The 17,618-nt window shown below is 39.7% G+C and overlaps 1 protein-coding gene across 2 annotated transcripts in view; it reads right to left on the bottom strand.

The window, feature by feature from the left end:
- Window positions 1-392: 392 nt before the first annotated feature.
- Window positions 393-17,618, bottom strand: part of SCP2 (sterol carrier protein 2) — a 112,776-nt gene continuing 95,550 nt past the window's right edge. The window contains exons 14-17 of one of the 2 annotated variants that reach the window (XR_004623085.1): window positions 15,002-15,131; window positions 5,210-5,360; window positions 4,338-4,417; window positions 1,172-1,217 (exon numbers count right to left, since the gene is read on the bottom strand). Coding sequence is in view for 1 of the 2 variants with exons in the window: in XM_011220396.3 (XP_011218698.1) it covers window positions 1,122-1,217; window positions 4,338-4,417; window positions 15,002-15,131 (306 nt within the window). In the remaining variant the exon portion in view is untranslated. Of the gene's footprint in view, window positions 1,218-4,337; window positions 4,418-5,209; window positions 5,361-15,001; window positions 15,132-17,618 lie in introns of both variants that reach the window. The other variant, XM_011220396.3, reaches the window with a different exon arrangement.

Below are 17,618 nucleotides of genomic sequence, written 5' to 3'. Positions count from 1 at the left end.
CTCCTGGCTCCTAGCCGAGTGCTCTTTCCACTCAACACACTACCTCCCTAATCAAGAACTAGTGACCATATCAGAGTAACCGGTACATAACACCTAGATAACACAGACTGTATATCCCCCAATGCTTCTCTTACTCTCTATCAGTGAGGTGACCCTGAGCAAAAAGAACATTCACAATAAACACAAAGGAGATCAGGAAGAACTATTTTAATTTTCTATTAAACATTCTTCCAAAAGCATTATTTTATCCTGTATCTTACTGAGTTATAAGAAATAACATTAGCAGCATTAGAAAAAACAGGAAGAAAGATAAATTAAATATGGATAATTAATTAAACTAAACTTATATGAAAGGAAAATGAGAACAAAGGACTGAGAGCTTTACAGATAGATACTCTGAAAACTGTGCATCTCAAAGCAAGCTTTATTTGTTCAATTATTTTTAACAACAGCGTTTTTATGACCAATACACTGATTTTTTTCAAGAAGGAAAGTCATTTAAAAAATATTTTTATTTTAAAAATAGGCCTGTGTTCAGCTGTAGATTTTTTTCCCCCAAGCTCTGATCAGATTTATTTTGATTTGGGGAAAAAATACCATTTTGATGGCATGAAATGCAAAATTGAAGTCTTTTTTAAAACATCTCAGTACAGACCCCTAAAAAACTATTAATGGAAAATAGATTAAGGACATTAAGTGCACAACACTAATTACTGGCCAGCTCCTGGTATTTGATTTCTTCCCTAGTTCCCTAGCGGAAAACTTAAGTTGAATCTTCAGCAGAATGATCTTATACTTTATAAGCAAAATGAGAGCTTTTGTTTACATGATTCTTAGATTTTGCAGTTCCTAATTTTATTCTGAAACTCAATTTTACCCCAAACCATAATTACCATATTAACTTTGTAATGCACAGCTGTATGGGATTCAGTAAGCAGTAGTACACCACCGGGCTCTGCCCACCCAGAGCTTAGCAAAACCAGGATTGGTCACACCCATTTAAAAACAAATCTCACACTATTTGCCAATGTGTCATTTCTGTCTAAGTTCTGACAATGAAATATATGGATATATATCTATATATCTCATCTTAATTTTCAAAGGTAGGCAAAGGGAGTTCTTCACAGCTTCGCTTTGCCTGGCTGAAGCTGAAGATTTTGTAACTTCATAGCGAGACCCATGTTGCCAGTGACTTTCAATTTGCCTTGAAAGAAGGCCTGTAAGAAGAAAGAAAATTTATTACTTGGTGTTTTTTGTTCTGTGATTTTTTTTTTTTTTTTAAAGATTTTATTTATTTACTTGACAGAGATAGAGACAGCCAGCGAGAGAGAACACAAGCAGGGGGAGTGGGAGAGGAAGAAGCAGGCTCACAGCAGAGGAGCCTGATGTGGGGCTCGAACCCACAACGCCGGGATCACGCCCTGAGCCGAAGGCAGACGCTTAACCGCTGTGCCACCCAGGCGCCCCTTTGTTCTGTGATTGTTGATCATTTATTTATCCAGGTTTATTAAACTTTCTTCAAAATATGAAACTTGGCTTTCTGGAACAGATTTAGAACTAGACTCCTCAAAAGGAAGCCTTTGTAAAAAGCATGCTTTACAAAGAACAGTCACATAACACATCTTTCCCAAATATCTTCTCTTAGAAATTGAGTCTACCTTTATCTGCCTTTGTCACCGATGGTGCATTTTCCAAACAGTAGGTAAACTGAGTTCCTACTAAATGGATTTTGTTTTAAAAAAACATGTGGATGAAGAGTATGAACTGAGGGGCACCCAGCTGGCTCAGTCGGTGGGGCATGTGACTCTTGATCTCCGGATTGTGAATTCCAGCCCCATACTGGGTGTAGAGATTACTTAAAAATAAAATCTTAAAAAAAAAAAACAAACACAACAGAATATGAACTGAAATCCTCAGTAGTCTGCTGGGAAAAAAGCACATGCATAACACACTTAGATACTCTTGGGATTCAATACAATGTGGATGAAATGTCACCAATTTTGTTTCCTTTTTTGGTCTACATGATAAAGGATTTATCGCTACAGAGGGAGGACAGGCAGCCTGCTGAGACTGAGGTGCTGGTGTCAATCTTTGGCTCAGGAAGAAGAATCAAACCAACCCGAAGGGCAGACCCACAAGTTGTTCCATTTAACAACTGCCTGGGATTACATCATTTGATGTTTGCTAAATTTATCATGTAACAAAATCCCAGGAAAACTTTAGAGAAATAATAGCAAATTTGGGAACATAGCATGATTCCCCTATGATCTCAGTCTTTTAACTCAATTGTTAAAATAAGGAAGAGCTAGATGAAAAAAAGTATCTGGTAGTCTTAGCTTTTCAAGCAAGTATATTAAGAAGTTAGGAGCTCTTCTGCCTTATCCATGAGAATGTAGAGAACTCTGCTTTTTCCACACCTTCTGGTAAGGGTGACTAATTCCTTTTTTTTTTTTTCCCCTCTTCTGTCTGGACAAACTAAATATTTCCTTTCTATATGGCCCACAGCCTTCTGTCTGATGACTTAAAGGTCAGGTGTCTCAGAACACAATATATTTAACATATGTCCTTAAAAAATATGGACCAGCAGTACCTAAAAGAGAAACTCATCATCTTTCTTTTTTTTAAAGTTAAAAGAGAAAATGACTTTTTATTTACTAATTATTATAGAGAAAAATGAGTCTTCACCTTTTAGGGAATGCAAACATAAGGGATCATTTTAATCTGGCCCCTAGGTGTTCTTCATGTGTGCTTTACCCTGGAGAGCATACTACTTTGTTTCAACTGTAGCCAAACACTGAAATTATAATTTCCAAGGCATTTAATGGTTTCCAGTCAAATCCTCTAAGCATAAGGAAAGACCATTAGCATATTAATAGAAATATCTACCATTTTTATCTTTAATTCCTTTGGGTGCTAACAGGTGTTCAAGAAAAATAAGCTGATCCTTTGCTCCCCCAAATGGACGGTAAACAGATAAACTGAGAACGAGGGCAAAGCTGATGTGTGAAGTCCGATCACCCTGCCAAGGAAGTGCATGGAGTGCATAGTGGAACGAGGAGCAGTGGGTGGGAAGGAGGAAGACAGCCAGCTCCTATACTGGTGGCCTCTGTTTTGTCCAGATTTTTGGAGCAGGCTCCGTGGGTGGAGATGTCCGTGCCAATGGTGTATATTAAGCTGAACATCACAGATGCATTGTCTCTCACTTGTCAAAGCATCAACTGAAATAGGCTTAGTTGCTCAGAGAAAGCATTTTAAAAAGGAATAGTAGTGTGCGTCAGATTTAGTTGTTTTATCCAATCTTTTGGATTCCCAGGGGGCTCTAGGAATAAGACCTAAAATGGATCAGGCTGAGGCGACAGAAAAGGAAGTTTACAATGCAAAGCAGCATCTCAGTTTCTTTTCGTTTTTTCTCTGGCGAATGAAAGCTCAGTGTATCAAGTCTGTTCAACACTGGGTGACTAACAAGTAGAAGAAGATCCTCGATGATTTGGAGACCAGGAAAATCCACACAAGACATCAATACACTTCAGACAAATACAATTTAATCCAGCAATTATTTAGTGAAAGCCTAAAAATGTCAGGCACCGTGCTAAGCTCTGGAGACATGAGGACAAATAAGATGTGATTTGCTCCTCTGAGACAGTCACAATCTAATGAAAAGGAAATAGGCTCATCGTGATTAACATAACGTGACAAGTGCTAAGCTTGCTTCCAGTAGATGGCCCAGAAGAGGAACTGGCTACAATTCCCCAGCAACTTGTAAGGAGGTCTTTGGGGATAACATCTGAGCTAATTTTGAAAGAAAACGAGTTTGTCGGGGGAAGGCAGTTCAGACAAAAAGAGCATGGGCAAAGATAGGAAATGTAAAAGGTCATGCCTTTGTTCACATCGCTCCCTCCCCCTGGACTGTTCCTGCTCTCCATCTGCGCACTGCTAATTTCTGGTCATTCTTATGACTCAGCTTAAGTGTCGTTTCCTCTGTGAGGCTTTCACTGATGGTCCAGGAAGACACGGCGCCCCCCACCGCTGTCCACAAGTTAGGCATGGCACCGTGGGTATTCAGATACAGACCTACTCTTTTACAGATCTGTCTCCTACCAAATTGTGAATGCCTTGTGCAGAACTCTTTCTTATTCATCTGGGTATTTCTGGCAGACAAGACAGTGCCTGGCACATAGCCTGCACCACAAAAGTTTGTCATTTGTTAAGCGAACATTTTAGGGAACACTGAGTTTTGTGGGTTTGACCACTTTGCACTTTCTGGTATGAGGCTGAGATGAAACAGAATGGACTAAAAGACCCGCCTACTAGGAGGATATAAGCTCCATCATACTTACCGACTGAGGGTTCATTTTACCCGTCATTAAAGCCAGTAAGTCCGAGTCAGCCATTGTGATTGTGCAGTCAGCCTTCTTATCTAAAACAGAGATATGCAGGAAAAGAAAGAAGAAATGGAGAGATTCAGTTTCATGTATACACTTTAGTCAAAAGCCACTGACTACAACAGATCGCCTCCAATACTGGAGTAGTGTGGGGAAAAGGGTACCCACGTACTCTTCTATGATAGCCTGGTAAAATGTGGCATAAATTACAAGCAACCTCAATATTTAACAAGACGGAATCGATTAAATTAATTATTGGGGCACCTGGGTGGCACAGTCACTAAGTGTCCAACTCTCGGTTCCGGCTCAGGTTGTGATCTCAGGGTCGTGAGATTAAGCCCTGTGTTGGGCTCCACATTCGGTGTGGAGTCTGCTTGAGAGTCTCTCTCCCTCTCCCTCTGCCCCTCCCGCTTGTGCTCTCTCCCTCTCTCTCTAAAATAAATAACTCTGTAAAAGAAATTATCATACTCATATAGTGGGATATGATGCAATCATTAGATGATGTGGGTCTACATTTATTGACCTGAAAGAATGTTCATGTTATACTGTATCATGCACGACACTGTGATACAAGCCAGTTATAAAACAGTGAGCATGGTCCCATTTTTGCTGAAAAACAGATATTCAATTGTACCTGTATGGAAAAAACATCTATAAAGTTAGACACCACTATATTAATAGTAGTTATTGTGGTGCCCAGACTCTAAGGTGACCTCTGTGATGCCTGCCTCCTGTGTTCATGCCTTTGGATGTGCCCTTGGGTGTGGCCAGGACCTGTGACTTGCTTCTAGCCAAGAGAATGTGGCAAAGGAGATGGGATAGCATACTTGTGGTTCTATTGTGTTATAGAAGACTCTGTCTTGCTCGCAGACTCACTCTCTCTCCTGCTGGCCTTGAGTAAGCTGGCTGCTCTGCTGTGAAGCACACATGCAAAGGGCCAGGTGGCAGGGTGCTGGTCTGTGGGAGCTGAGGGTAACTCTGGCATATATGGCCAGTAAAAAAAAAAAAAAACAAAGTTATCATTCTCCACAGCTGCAAGGAAATGAATTCTGTCAGCAACCTGAGAAGCTTGGACATGGACCCTTGCGCAGTCAAGCCTCCAGATGAGAACCCAGGCCTAGCCAACACCTTTACGGCAGCCTGTAAAACCCTTAGCAGAGGACCCAGCTAAGCTCTCCTCAGCCAACTCACCCGTGGAAACTGTGAGGTAATAGATGTGTGCGTTGTTTTAAGCCACTAAGGTTGTGGTGATTTGATACATAGTAATAAAAAAAGAGTACAGTTATCTATATCAGGGGTTATCAAACTTTTCCTGTAAAATATCGGACACTAAGCATTTTAGCCTCTGCCAAAAGCTACTAGGTCGCTATTACAACTACGCAACTCTGCCTCTGTGGTGCAAAAGCCACCACTGACAACACGTAAACAAACGAGTGTGGCTGTGTGCTAATAAAATTTTCAAAACAGGCAGTAGACAGAGAAGGAGAGGATATTTGCAATTCATATGTCTAACGACAAACAAACTTGTAAACAGAATATATAAAAAATTCCTATCATTCAATTAGAAAAGGTCAGAGAATCCAAAACAAAAACAGGCAAATAACAAAGAGACACTGTACAAATGATCTCCAAATGGCCAAGAAAGCATACGAAGCTGTGTTCAACTTCATTACTCACCAGGGAAATGCAAATTAAAAGCATGGGTGAGATACCACTACATACCTACTAGAATGAATGGCCAAACAGGCAAAAAAAAAAAGATCATACCCGGTGCTGATTAGGATGCAGAGCAACTGAAAGGTCAATACAATGCTGGAGGAACAGTAAAATGGTACAGCCACTTTAAAAATCAGTCTAGAAGTTTCTTAGAAGGCTAAACATATATATGCCATATGACTTAGCAATCCCACTTTTAGGTATTCACCCAAAAGAAATGAAAACATAGGTCCACACAAAAAACTGTATGTGAACGTTCACAGTGGCTTTATTAAAAATGGCCGAAAGCTGGGAAAAAACCAAATGTGCATCAACTGGTGAATGGATAAACTACTCAGCCACAAAAAGATCACCCCCTGCCCCAGCCTCGCAATGCCTCCACCTTCCGCAAGGACTCAGAGTTCAAAGGCACTACACAGCAGTTCATTCTATTCATGAAGGGCAGTCAAAGCAAAATGACTTTTGTGTTTTTTTTCATTTTAACGATTCTCTAATGTATTACAAATTTTTTCATCAGAAGTAGTGGATTCCTATAGGATTCCAAAGTCACCTGTCATTATTCTGTTTTTGTTTTGTTCTGCTTTTTTCCGTCATTTCAGCTTTGGGTGGGAGGGAGGGGCAGGTGACACCAAAGATTTTTTTATTGTTGGAATCTTTCCCGATGACCAGCTAAAGATCTGTACTGAAATACAACTTGTATGCCTTTTGCGTTTTTAAAGCCTGCTTCTTGAATTTAAGCAGAGGGATAGTGTTCAAAGAGCCAGCTCATTCTGTAACATGTCTGAAAAGATATATCTGCACTTTGAGATCCCTTTCAAATGCCATTTGCTAGACCTCTCAAGTGTTTTAATTGCTGCATTCAAGTGCTTCACAAGTCCAAGATGCTGGATGCCACATGGCATGGAAAACTCAAAACTCCGGGCAAAGCTTATGGGCTTTCACTGGGAGAGGGAAGGGTACAGAATTTGTGAATTAGTTTGATTTAGAAATAAGGCACCTGAGGGGCGCCTGGGTGGCACAGCGGTTAAGCATCTGCCTTCGGCTCAGGGCGTGATCCCGGCGTTATGGGATCAAGCCCCACATCAGGCTCCTCTGCTATGAGCCTGCTTCTTCCTCTCCCACTCCCCCTGCTTGTGTTCCCTCTCTCGCTGGCTGTCTCTCTCGCTGTCGAATAAATAAATAAAATCTTAAAAAAAAAAAAAAAGAAAGAAAGAAGGCACCTGGGAGATGCCATTATTTTCTGTGTTTAAGTGAAGCTGCATTTTTGTCTTTTGGTTGAAATATGAAATGTACTATCTCAATATAAAACAGTAATTATTTGACCTTTGGGAAAAAATTTAAAAAGGAACAAACTACTGATGTTATATGCAACAGCATGAATGACTCTCGGTGAAAAAAGCAGGTTCAAAAAAACTATATACTGGGGCACCTGGTAGAGCGTGCAACTCTTGATCTCAGGGTTTTAAGTTCGAGTCCCACATTGGGTATAGAGATTACTTAAAAATAAAACCTTAAAACAAAACAAAACAAAAGCTATACATCATATCATTCCATTTGCATGACATTCTGGAAAAGGTAAAGCTACAGAGACAGAAATCAGAGTAATGGTTGCCAAGGCCTGAGGGTGGGAGAAGGGGATTGACTGGAAAGGGACATGAGAACACTTTCTGGGGTGATGGAAATATTTTATCTCTTGATTTTTGGTAGTGGTTATACAAATATATGCGTTTGTCTAAATCCACAGAATTATACATCTAAAAAGGGTAGATTTTACTGTATTAAATTATACCTCAACGAACCCAACTTAAAAAAAAACAACTGACAGTACCAAGTACTATCACAAATGTGGAACAAATGAAACTCTCATGTAATGTGGAAGGTAACGTAAAATAGTATATCCACGTCCAAAAACTGTTTGGCTATACTGTATGTTGTGGCCTAGTATTTCTTCTGGTTATATGCCAAATAGAAACGAGTACATGAATCTACTATAAGACCCATGTAAGAATGTTCATAACAGTTTTATTCATAAGGCCCCAAAATGGAAGCACTAAAAAGACATATCAACCATGGAATTAGTAAATTCTGGGGCATTCACAAAGCAAAAACAAACTACTGCTACATACAACAATATTAAAGAATCTGAATTTCCAAAATAAATAAAATCAAAGTCTATGGTGACAGAATTTGGAAGAGAGGTTTCTTGTGGGAGAAGACAGTGATAGCAGGGGGCATGAGAGAGATTCTAGAGCTCTGGCAACATTCTGCAGCTTGATCTGGGAGATAAATTCATCTGTGAACATTTATCAGGCTGTACACACTTCAAATTTATGCCTTTTATTATAAGCTAGACTTCAATGCAAATTTTACACAAAACAAAAAAACAGGTGGTGTGTTGTTGGATTTGGCCCACAGGCCATAGTTTGTCAACCCCTAACATAGATGGTGGGATTATAGGAGACTAATTTTACTCATTTTGTTTCTCTATCTTTCTAACGTTTTCTACACTAAGTATGTATTACTTACAGTACAAAATTTTAAAAATGTTAATTTTTTAAAGTTTATTTTATTTATTTTTTTGAGAGACAGAGCGCACGCACATAGGGTGGGGGGAGGAGCAGAGGGAGAGTGACAGGGAGCATCTTAAGCAGGCTCCGCACCCAGCACAGAGCCCATCTCTCGGGGCTCAGTCTTAGAACCCTAAGATCATGACCTGAGCCGAAATCAACAGTTGGACACTTAATGGACTGAGCCACCCAGGGGTCCCTAAAAACATTAATTTTAGTATCAAAGTATAATGAATAAAAAGACGGTACAGGGGCGCCTGGGTGGCACAGCGGTTGGGTGTCTGCCTTCGGCTCAGGGCGTGATCCCGGTGTTATGGGATCGAGCCCCACATCAGGCTCCTCCACTATGAGCCTGCTTCTTCCTCTCCCACTCCCCCTGCTTGTGTTCCCTCTCTCGCTGGCTGTCTCTTATCTCTGTCAAATAAATAAATAAAATCTTTTAAAAAAAAAAAAAAAAGACGGTACAACAAAGACTCTAAGATCTCATTGCTAAATTAGCCATGCTCACCTTGGACAAATAAGAAGTTTCAAGTGCAAAAGGAAAAATTCACCAAGAAAAAAATCTGTCAGCAGTCAGTGTCTTAGAGAATGAATCTAACCATAGTCCTCTAATAGTTGGCTCCTCCTCAAATCAAAGTTGGCCTCTCCCTGAAACCAAGTCGCTTTCTAGCTTACTATTCTCTTTTATTTTTCTTTACTGCACTTATGTGAAACTACCTTACTTATTTGTATATGTGTCTTCTGTATTTGTCCACTAGAATAAATACTTCACAGGGACAGGGCCCTTCTCAGTTTTGTTTGCTACTACATGCCTTGGTCCTTGAAAAGTGCCTGACACATAAAGGGCAATCAATAAATACCTGCTGAAATAAGTAGAGTTCAAAAGATTATCAAATCATGGCCCAATAGCTAATCAGATAATCCATGCCTTAATAAGAGATTAGGGGTTGCTATGGTCTGAATGTTTGTGTCCCCTGCAAAACTCCCATGTTGAAATCCTAACGCCCTATGTGATGGTATTAGTAGGTGGGGAGGTCAGGAGCATGGACCCTAATGAATGGGATTAATACCTTATGAAAGAGTCTTCAAAGAGACCCTTACCCCCTTCCACCATGTGAGTCCACAGGGAGAAGGCACCAGCTATAAACCAGCAAGAGGGCCCTCACCAAAAGTGACCCAGTTGGCACCTGGATCTTGGACTTCCAGGTTCCAGAACTGTTAGAAGTAACTTTCTGTTGTTTATAAACTACTCAGTCTGTGGTATTTTGTTACAGTAGCCCAAACGGACTAAGATAGTAGTAAGTTATTAAAGCACAGCATGCCCATATTATTAAGTAGTTAAAACAAGATTGAAAGCTAAAAGTTGTTATTGTACGTCTTAGAACTCAGGGACAGACCCTAGAAAGATTGAGATTCAATGGCTATTCCATCTTTCCTTCCAACAAAATTTTATTACTGGGAAAAAAATGTGTGAAGCTTTGAAAGTGAAGGGATTTATAGTCTAAAAAATTCAGTTCCCATGTAGATTTCTATCATCAAAAAGCAGGGAGGAAAAAAAGCTAGGAAACTGAGATCTTTGGACTTGATTTATAGTTGGGCTTGATCCTAATATTTCAAGAAAGGACTCTTAGTCATTGAAAAGTGACTTTAGGGGCACCTGGGTGGCTCAGTAAGTTAAGTGTCCAACTCCTGATTTCAGCTCAGGTCATGGTCTCAGGGTCATGAGATTGAGCCCATACTGGGCTCTGTGCTGGGCATGGAGTCTGCTCAGGATTCTCTCTCTCTCTCTCTCCTTCTCCCTCTGCCTGCCCCCCTTCTTTCTTCCCCTCTCTTAAAAAAAAAAAAGTGAGTTTAGGAAGTGAAGTCTGCTGCTGCTGTAATTATCAGCATTTATTGCTCTCATTATGCTGAGCACTTCACGTCCATGAACTCATTTGATCTAACAACCCTATGAGGATTAGAGAGGGCAAACAACTTGCTTACAATCACACAGCTGAAGAAGAGGTTGAGCTAGATCTGAAAGCAGATTCTTGCTGCTAAAGCCCATTACTCCCAAACTCTATGGCTTCCTATTGTTACAGGAAAGATACAACACTGAACAGCTCAGTTTGTTGTTGTCGCTGTTGTTAAATAGGCTCCATGCCCGAAGTGGGGCTTGAACTCACAATCCTGAGATCAAGACCTGAGCTGAAATCAAGAGTGGGATGCTTAACCAACTGAGCCACCCAGGTGCCCTGACAGCTTAGTTTTAATTGGGCCTTCACCAGTTCATCAGTATCTGACGAATCTAGATGCTTTCTCAGTTCCCCAAGCCCTTTTGCAGAGTCTCAGACAAGTCTCACGTGTTTAAGCAAAATTAATATTTAATGTATGTACTGGGGAGGAAACAATGATTTACTGAGCACTTCCTATGCTAAAGTGCTTTACATATCTCATTTAATCCCCACAACAGCTCCATTGATATAAATTATTCTCACCATTTTCTAGATGAGACAACTGGACTCAGGGAAGGTATACACCTAATAAGTGACAGAGCTGTGGTCTGACCCCAGTTCGGTGTCTCCAAACGCTATGCTCTTTCTACTGTACCTTGGGGATACGAGACGCTGAGGCCTTCTATATCATGTTGCCCACAAACGGGCAGGCCTGAGAACTCAAGTTGATGCTGAGAGGGCAGAATAAAGGAATGAAAGATAATGTGTCATGTTGGATTAATCAAAGTTGGCTTCCTAGAGATATACTCTATGAGTTGTTTTATAGGAGAGGAGGGAGGGGCAGAATTCATAGACAAAGACAAAAAGTCAGGAGGAAAAGATTATGGAAAATGCATAAAATCTAAAAGTCCTTAATATAACCATCTGTATAATGATTACCAAATTCTTAGACTATAAGCAAATGAAATACTTTTAAGGAAATCTTAACTTCGTCAACAATAAGTAAACCTCTCAACACTGTGTACATGCCAAAAGAACTAGCAATTCTCTTTAAAATGCTAGTTCAAACTAGGACAGGTTATTAATGCTTTAACATAGCTGATCTCTAACAAATGGGCATTTGTTGGCTGATGTAAAAGGAGCTGGCAATTTCCAGTGGTGGCTTTTACTGGGTAAGTCCATATTTCAACGCCACTCCTAGCTGCCAAAAAGTGTCAGTTTCAGCAGAAATCACCTTGATCCAGGGTAAAATGCCTTCAGGTCTGGGATGGGGCACCTAATATGGGGAGAGCTCACAGCCAGAATACATATACAGGGAGTAAGGTTTTTGAAATTATAATAATAGCTTTCCATAAGCATATCTTTTATGACAAACAATAATAATAAAAAACAGGAGAAATTTTTTTTAATATCACCTTATCATCTGCCTGGGCATATCAGAATATAAACCTAAAATAACTATTTTCCAAAAGTTCTTTTTATTTTTAAAAGCTTAAATCTAGATGAAGCGTTCAGTTTTTCTTCCTATACCACATTAGAGTGGCAGCTCATAAAATGCAAACTCAAGTTATTTTTCTGCCTACTCATTTTGAGAGGAGAAAAAAGGCAACTATATGTAATTCTGGACCTTTCCACCACAACACCATGCTGCCCTAACTACTGCCTCTTCCTTCATGAATCTCTAGTTGAATCGTTATTCAACAGCACCACTCTTAACATTTTCTCCTGTCCCCAACCTCTAAATTCTATTCCAAGAGCTCTGCCAACCTCCTTTCTGCCTCAAAACGCCCCTTATATTTATCTACCCTCTCAGAGAAAGACTTATCATCGCTCCTTGCTACTCGCTAAAGCTAACCCTCCTTCCCCCTGTGCTCCTGACATCATCCACTCCTCTAGGACCTCCCTCAATAATGTACTGGTAACAGAACTTTCCCATCTTTGACAGACTTCCTTCTCCTGCACAGCTTCCAGGTCCCATCAACTTCATCCCAAATACCCTGGTAACAACAATGTAACAACATCTTCTTTTTCTCACTGCCAACACTCAGGCTATCTTTTTTGCTCACTTAGATGGTGGCAACATCCACCCTCCCAATTGCTCTGAGTCTGGTTTTTCCCTTTCCAATTCATCAGATCTAATGCACCAGCTTCATCCTCTAAAACACAGCCCTTTCACTTTCCTACCTAAAAAGCTTTAATTGGATTGATTATATATCAAATCACTTTCAAAGTTCATAGCATGGTATTTTAAGCTTTCCAAAAAGGTGTTCCCCACACATCACATTTTTTAATTGCACCAGGCTCTCTCCAACAAGAGAAATGAAACAAAATACAACATACAAAATGTAACCTGCTGAATACTTACTAAACATCATTCATTCATTTTGCTGTTCATTTTTAAATTATTTATTCTACTGAAGGCCTACCATGTATCAGGTACTATTATAGGCAATGGGGATGCAGCAGTGAACCTAACAGGCAAAAATCTGTCTTCATGCAGCTACAATTCAAGTGGGGGAGACAGACAATAAGGAAGTAAGTTAAAATATTATAGAGTATATCAGATGGCAATAAGTACTATAAAGAAAAATAAGGCAGCAAAGGACAAAAGAGAATGGTAACAGGGCTGTGATTTAAAAGCATTAAGGTTGGGGCACCTGGGTGGCTCAGTCAGTTAAGCATCTGCCTTTGGCTTAGGTCATGACCCCAGGGTCCTGGGATTGAGCCCCACATTGGGCTCCTCACTCAGCGAGGAGCCTGCTTCTCCCTCTCCCTCTGCCTGCTGTCCCCCGACTTGTGCTCTGTCAAATAAATAAAATCTTAAAATACATAAGTAAATAAATAGATAAATAAAAGCATTAAGGCTAAGGAGGGGCTCACTGAGAAGGTGACATCTGGGCAACGATCCAAAGGAAATGAGGGAACAAGTCATGAGGATATTAAGGGAAGACAATTCCAGGCAGAGGGAATATAGCAGAAAGCCCCTAAACTGGGAACACGCCATGTTTCAGCAATGGCAAGGAGACCGGTGTGACTGGAGCAAAGTCAGGGAGAGTGCAGTAAAACAGAAAAGTGGGGCCAGATCACATAATGCCACTATAAGAACTCTGGCCTTTACTGAGTAAGCTAAAAGCGTTTGGATGGCTTTGAGCAGAGGTGAGTCACAATCTGACTTAAGTTTCAAAATGATCACTACCCTCCCCCCAACTAACTAACTAACTAAATAAATAAAATGATCACTGGAGCTGGTGAGTGAAGAAGAACCTGCAGGGGGCAAGGTTAGAAACAGGGAGACCAGGCAAAAAAAAATGAAGGAGGCTTACACCAAGGTGGTAGTAGTAGAGGAAAACAGAACTTGCTGATGGATTAGACTGTGTAGTGTGAGAAAAAGACGAGCCAATGAGGACTTCAAGGTTTTTGGACCAAGGAACTGGTAGGACAGAGAACCAATTTATGGAGATGGGGAAGATGGTGGGAGGAATACATAATTAAAGGAGAGTAGAAACAAATCAGGAGTTTCATTTTCTACATGTTAGCCTCGGGATACCTATTAAGTATCCAAGTAAACTTGTCAATTAAGCAGTTGGATATACACCTTGAAGTTCAGTGGCTGAGTCCATGCTGAAGGTATCTGGGAGTCATCAGTGTAGGGATGGTTTTAAAAGCATGAGACTAGAGGGGATCCTCAGGGAGTGAATGAGGATAGAACTGAGCCTTGGAGCACGGCAACATTAAGAAATTTGGAGATGAGGACAAAACAGGAAGAGAGGCTAGGAAGGAACAGCCAGTGGGTAAGAGGAAAGCCTAGAAGTACAATATCATGAAGGCTGAGAATGAACCACTGAATTTGGCAACATGGTGGTCATTGGTGACCTTGACAAGAATAGTTTTGAACACTGATGTGGATAAAAGATGACTGAAGTGGGTTCAAGAAAGACTGGGATGAGAGGAAGTGGGGAGACTGAGTACAGACGGACTTTCAAGGCCGCGCAACCATATGCTGGAGCATGTGCTTTACAGGATACCTGAGAGGTAATTCTCTTAATCCTTGCCTCAACCCTATGAAATTGTTAACATTTACTATTCCCATCTATAGATCAGAAAACCAAGGCTCAGAGAAGTTAAATAATTTGTTCAAAGCCAGAATCTGTGAGTGGAAAGGCCAGGATCCCAACCCAAGTTTGTCTAATTCTAAAGCCTAAAATTAACACCTCTGTGATGGAGCTTCCGAATCTTTGGGAGGCAGCAGCTGTGACCTATTCCTATTCCCAAGGATTCACTCGTTCTTTTAACAAGGTCCTATACCTCTGAAGCCAGCCCTTTCGGAAAACACAAAGCAGATCCTCGTTTCCCCTTGTGTATCTGTCAGTGCTCCTATAAGTGGAGTCATCACTGCACTGACCTGAGTTCGGAAGCACAGATCCTTTGCCGTTCTTCACATCCACCACCCAGGTGGCTTCTTTACCCTCAGGGCCGTCCTTCACCTTGAAGGCAAAAATACCACCGATTTTCTTCACAAACTGTTCCCCTTCCTGGAAAGGAAAAACAAAACAAAACAAAACGCTGGGAGTTATATTACATTTCTCTGGCTTTTTCTCTAAATTGAATGTTTAAATAGATACATGACGTGAGCAGCTGGGCCAGCAGAAGTCCCTAGGCTCCCTCAGGATCTTTTACCCAGAAAAATCTGAAAAGCGACAGGCAACAACTCCTTCATCTGCCAAATCTTTTGTTAAAAATGGCTTTCCGGATACAACTGGTGGAAGAAAAGGGAGAGTGCGGGTTGCACAGCAGTGTGTGCTACTGAAGTAGTTTTCCTTTATCTCAATAATTTCTGAAAGATTCACTCTGGCCTGTATAAATGTAAGAACCCCCACTTCCTTCCCTTTTTTGCAGGTAAATTCCTTCACATGTGTTTCTGGTTTCCCACAATCAGAACTTAAGGGGTTCTGAGCAAAGTCTTTTATTCTGAGGGGGGTGAGGGGAGGTGACAACATATTTTCTGGATTAGTATAAAGAATTATACAAGTAATATACCAACCACCAATTGCTTTTGAATCTCGAGGGAATGAAACTGAGAAAGTAACCTCAGATCCATATCTCAGTAAGTTGGTTTCCTTTCTCCCTCCCTCTTCCTTTCATTCCTACTTCTTGTTTCATTGTTCCTTACAGAAATACTTGTTGATCAAAACAATGATTGGCACCAGACATTGTTCTAGGTACTGAGAATACAGAAGTAGGAGTTAGAAGGGTAAATGATCACTATGATCACTATGACAACACTGGATAAAGGGAAGCACAGGGGACACCACCGGAGTACCGAGGAATGGCCAAGGCAGCTGTCATGGTGAAAAATGTAAGGATTACAAGCTCACATACTTTTCTTAAAAAAAATAAATCAAAGACATGGTAACTCTACTGCAATTACTTTTCTTTAAAGAAACACATTTTGGGGGCACCTGGTAGCTCAGTCGGTTAAGTGTCTGATTCTTGATTTCGGCTCAGGTCATGATCTCAGGGTTATGACATGGAGCCCTATGTCAGGCTCCGTGTTGGGCATGGAGCCTGCTTAAGATCCTCTCTCCCTCTCCCTCTGCCTCTGTCCCTCCCCTTATGCCCTCTCTCTAAAATAAATAAATCTTAAAAAAAAAAAAAAAGAAGCTCATTTTCTGTGGAAAAAATAGAAAATGTTGATAAGCAAAAAGCAAATATAAATTGTATGTAATTTTACTACCCAGAGAAAATAATATTTTGATGTCAATCCCCTCCATCTTTTTTCTCTCCATATGTTTTCATAAATGGGATCACATTTTATATATATTGTTTTGTAATTCACTTTTCTGTTTCATTATCATTATTCTCATTTCTGTGTCATTAAATATTCTTCTACATAATTTTAAATGACCACATACAGTCTTTATTTGTGTAAATGTTACTATACTTCATCTAACCAATACTCTTGCTTGATATTTAGATTAATTCTTACTTCTGGCACTTGTACAATGCTGCAAATAACATTCTTACATTTAAATATTTTTACATAGCCTCATTTACTGAAGCTTAAATTCCTAGAACTAAACACTGCTAATTAATGAATCTGAAATCATCGTTGCTTTGAATTCCTGCTCTGCCATGTACTTCATAACCCAGGGCAAGTTACTAAACCTCTCTGAATCTCAGTTTTCTTCTTACCTGTGAAATGGAGATGACAGTAGCTACCATCATAGAGTTGTATAGGTATTTAAAGACCCTCAAAGCACAGAGTAACTGCTCAATAAATGTTAGCATTTTGTTGTTGTTGTTGTTGTTATCTTAGCATGGTCTGTGTGCTATTCCTGTGCCAATATTATAGTTTTATAATGTACTTTATACTTTGGTACAATAAATCCCCATTATAATTCCTCTCTTCCAAATACTCTTGAACTTGTTTTGACATTTTTTCCCCCTCCACATGTACATTATAATAATTTAGTTAGTTCTCCCCCACCAAAATGCTGTTGGATTTACATGGGGTTACATAAAATGTTAGATCAGTTTAAGGGAGAATATCTTTATAATATTAAGTCCTCCCATCCATGAATATGGTATATCTTCAAGTTTTCTTTGATATCTACTGGCAATATTTTGTCAATTTTTTCCCACATAGGCTTTTGCACATTTCTTACCAAGTTTATCTTAGGTGCTTTATATTTTATATTGCTCTTCTTAATATTTTTATTGCATTTCATGAGTGGGTTATTGCAAATATATAAAAAACATTAATCTTTGAATTTTTATTTTGGAACTGGCTACCTCTCATAATTTCTAATACTTTTTATTTCCCACCTTCTTTATTTCAGCCTTACATTCCTGCAATAATTTAGACACAAGATTCTTTCTTTTGGTACCATAATATTCATTCTTTTATTTTTTTTAACTTATTTAAATTCAGTTAACATATCACTAATTAACAATTAGTTCAATTAGTTTAATTAGTTAAATATCATTAATTTCAGATGTAGAGATCAGTTATTCATCCA

Source organism: Ailuropoda melanoleuca, chromosome 2 (genome assembly GCF_002007445.2).
Source record: "Ailuropoda melanoleuca isolate Jingjing chromosome 2, ASM200744v2, whole genome shotgun sequence".
Classification (NCBI taxonomy): domain Eukaryota; kingdom Metazoa; phylum Chordata; class Mammalia; order Carnivora; family Ursidae; genus Ailuropoda; species Ailuropoda melanoleuca.
This window is presented reverse-complemented; position numbering and strand designations above follow the sequence as displayed.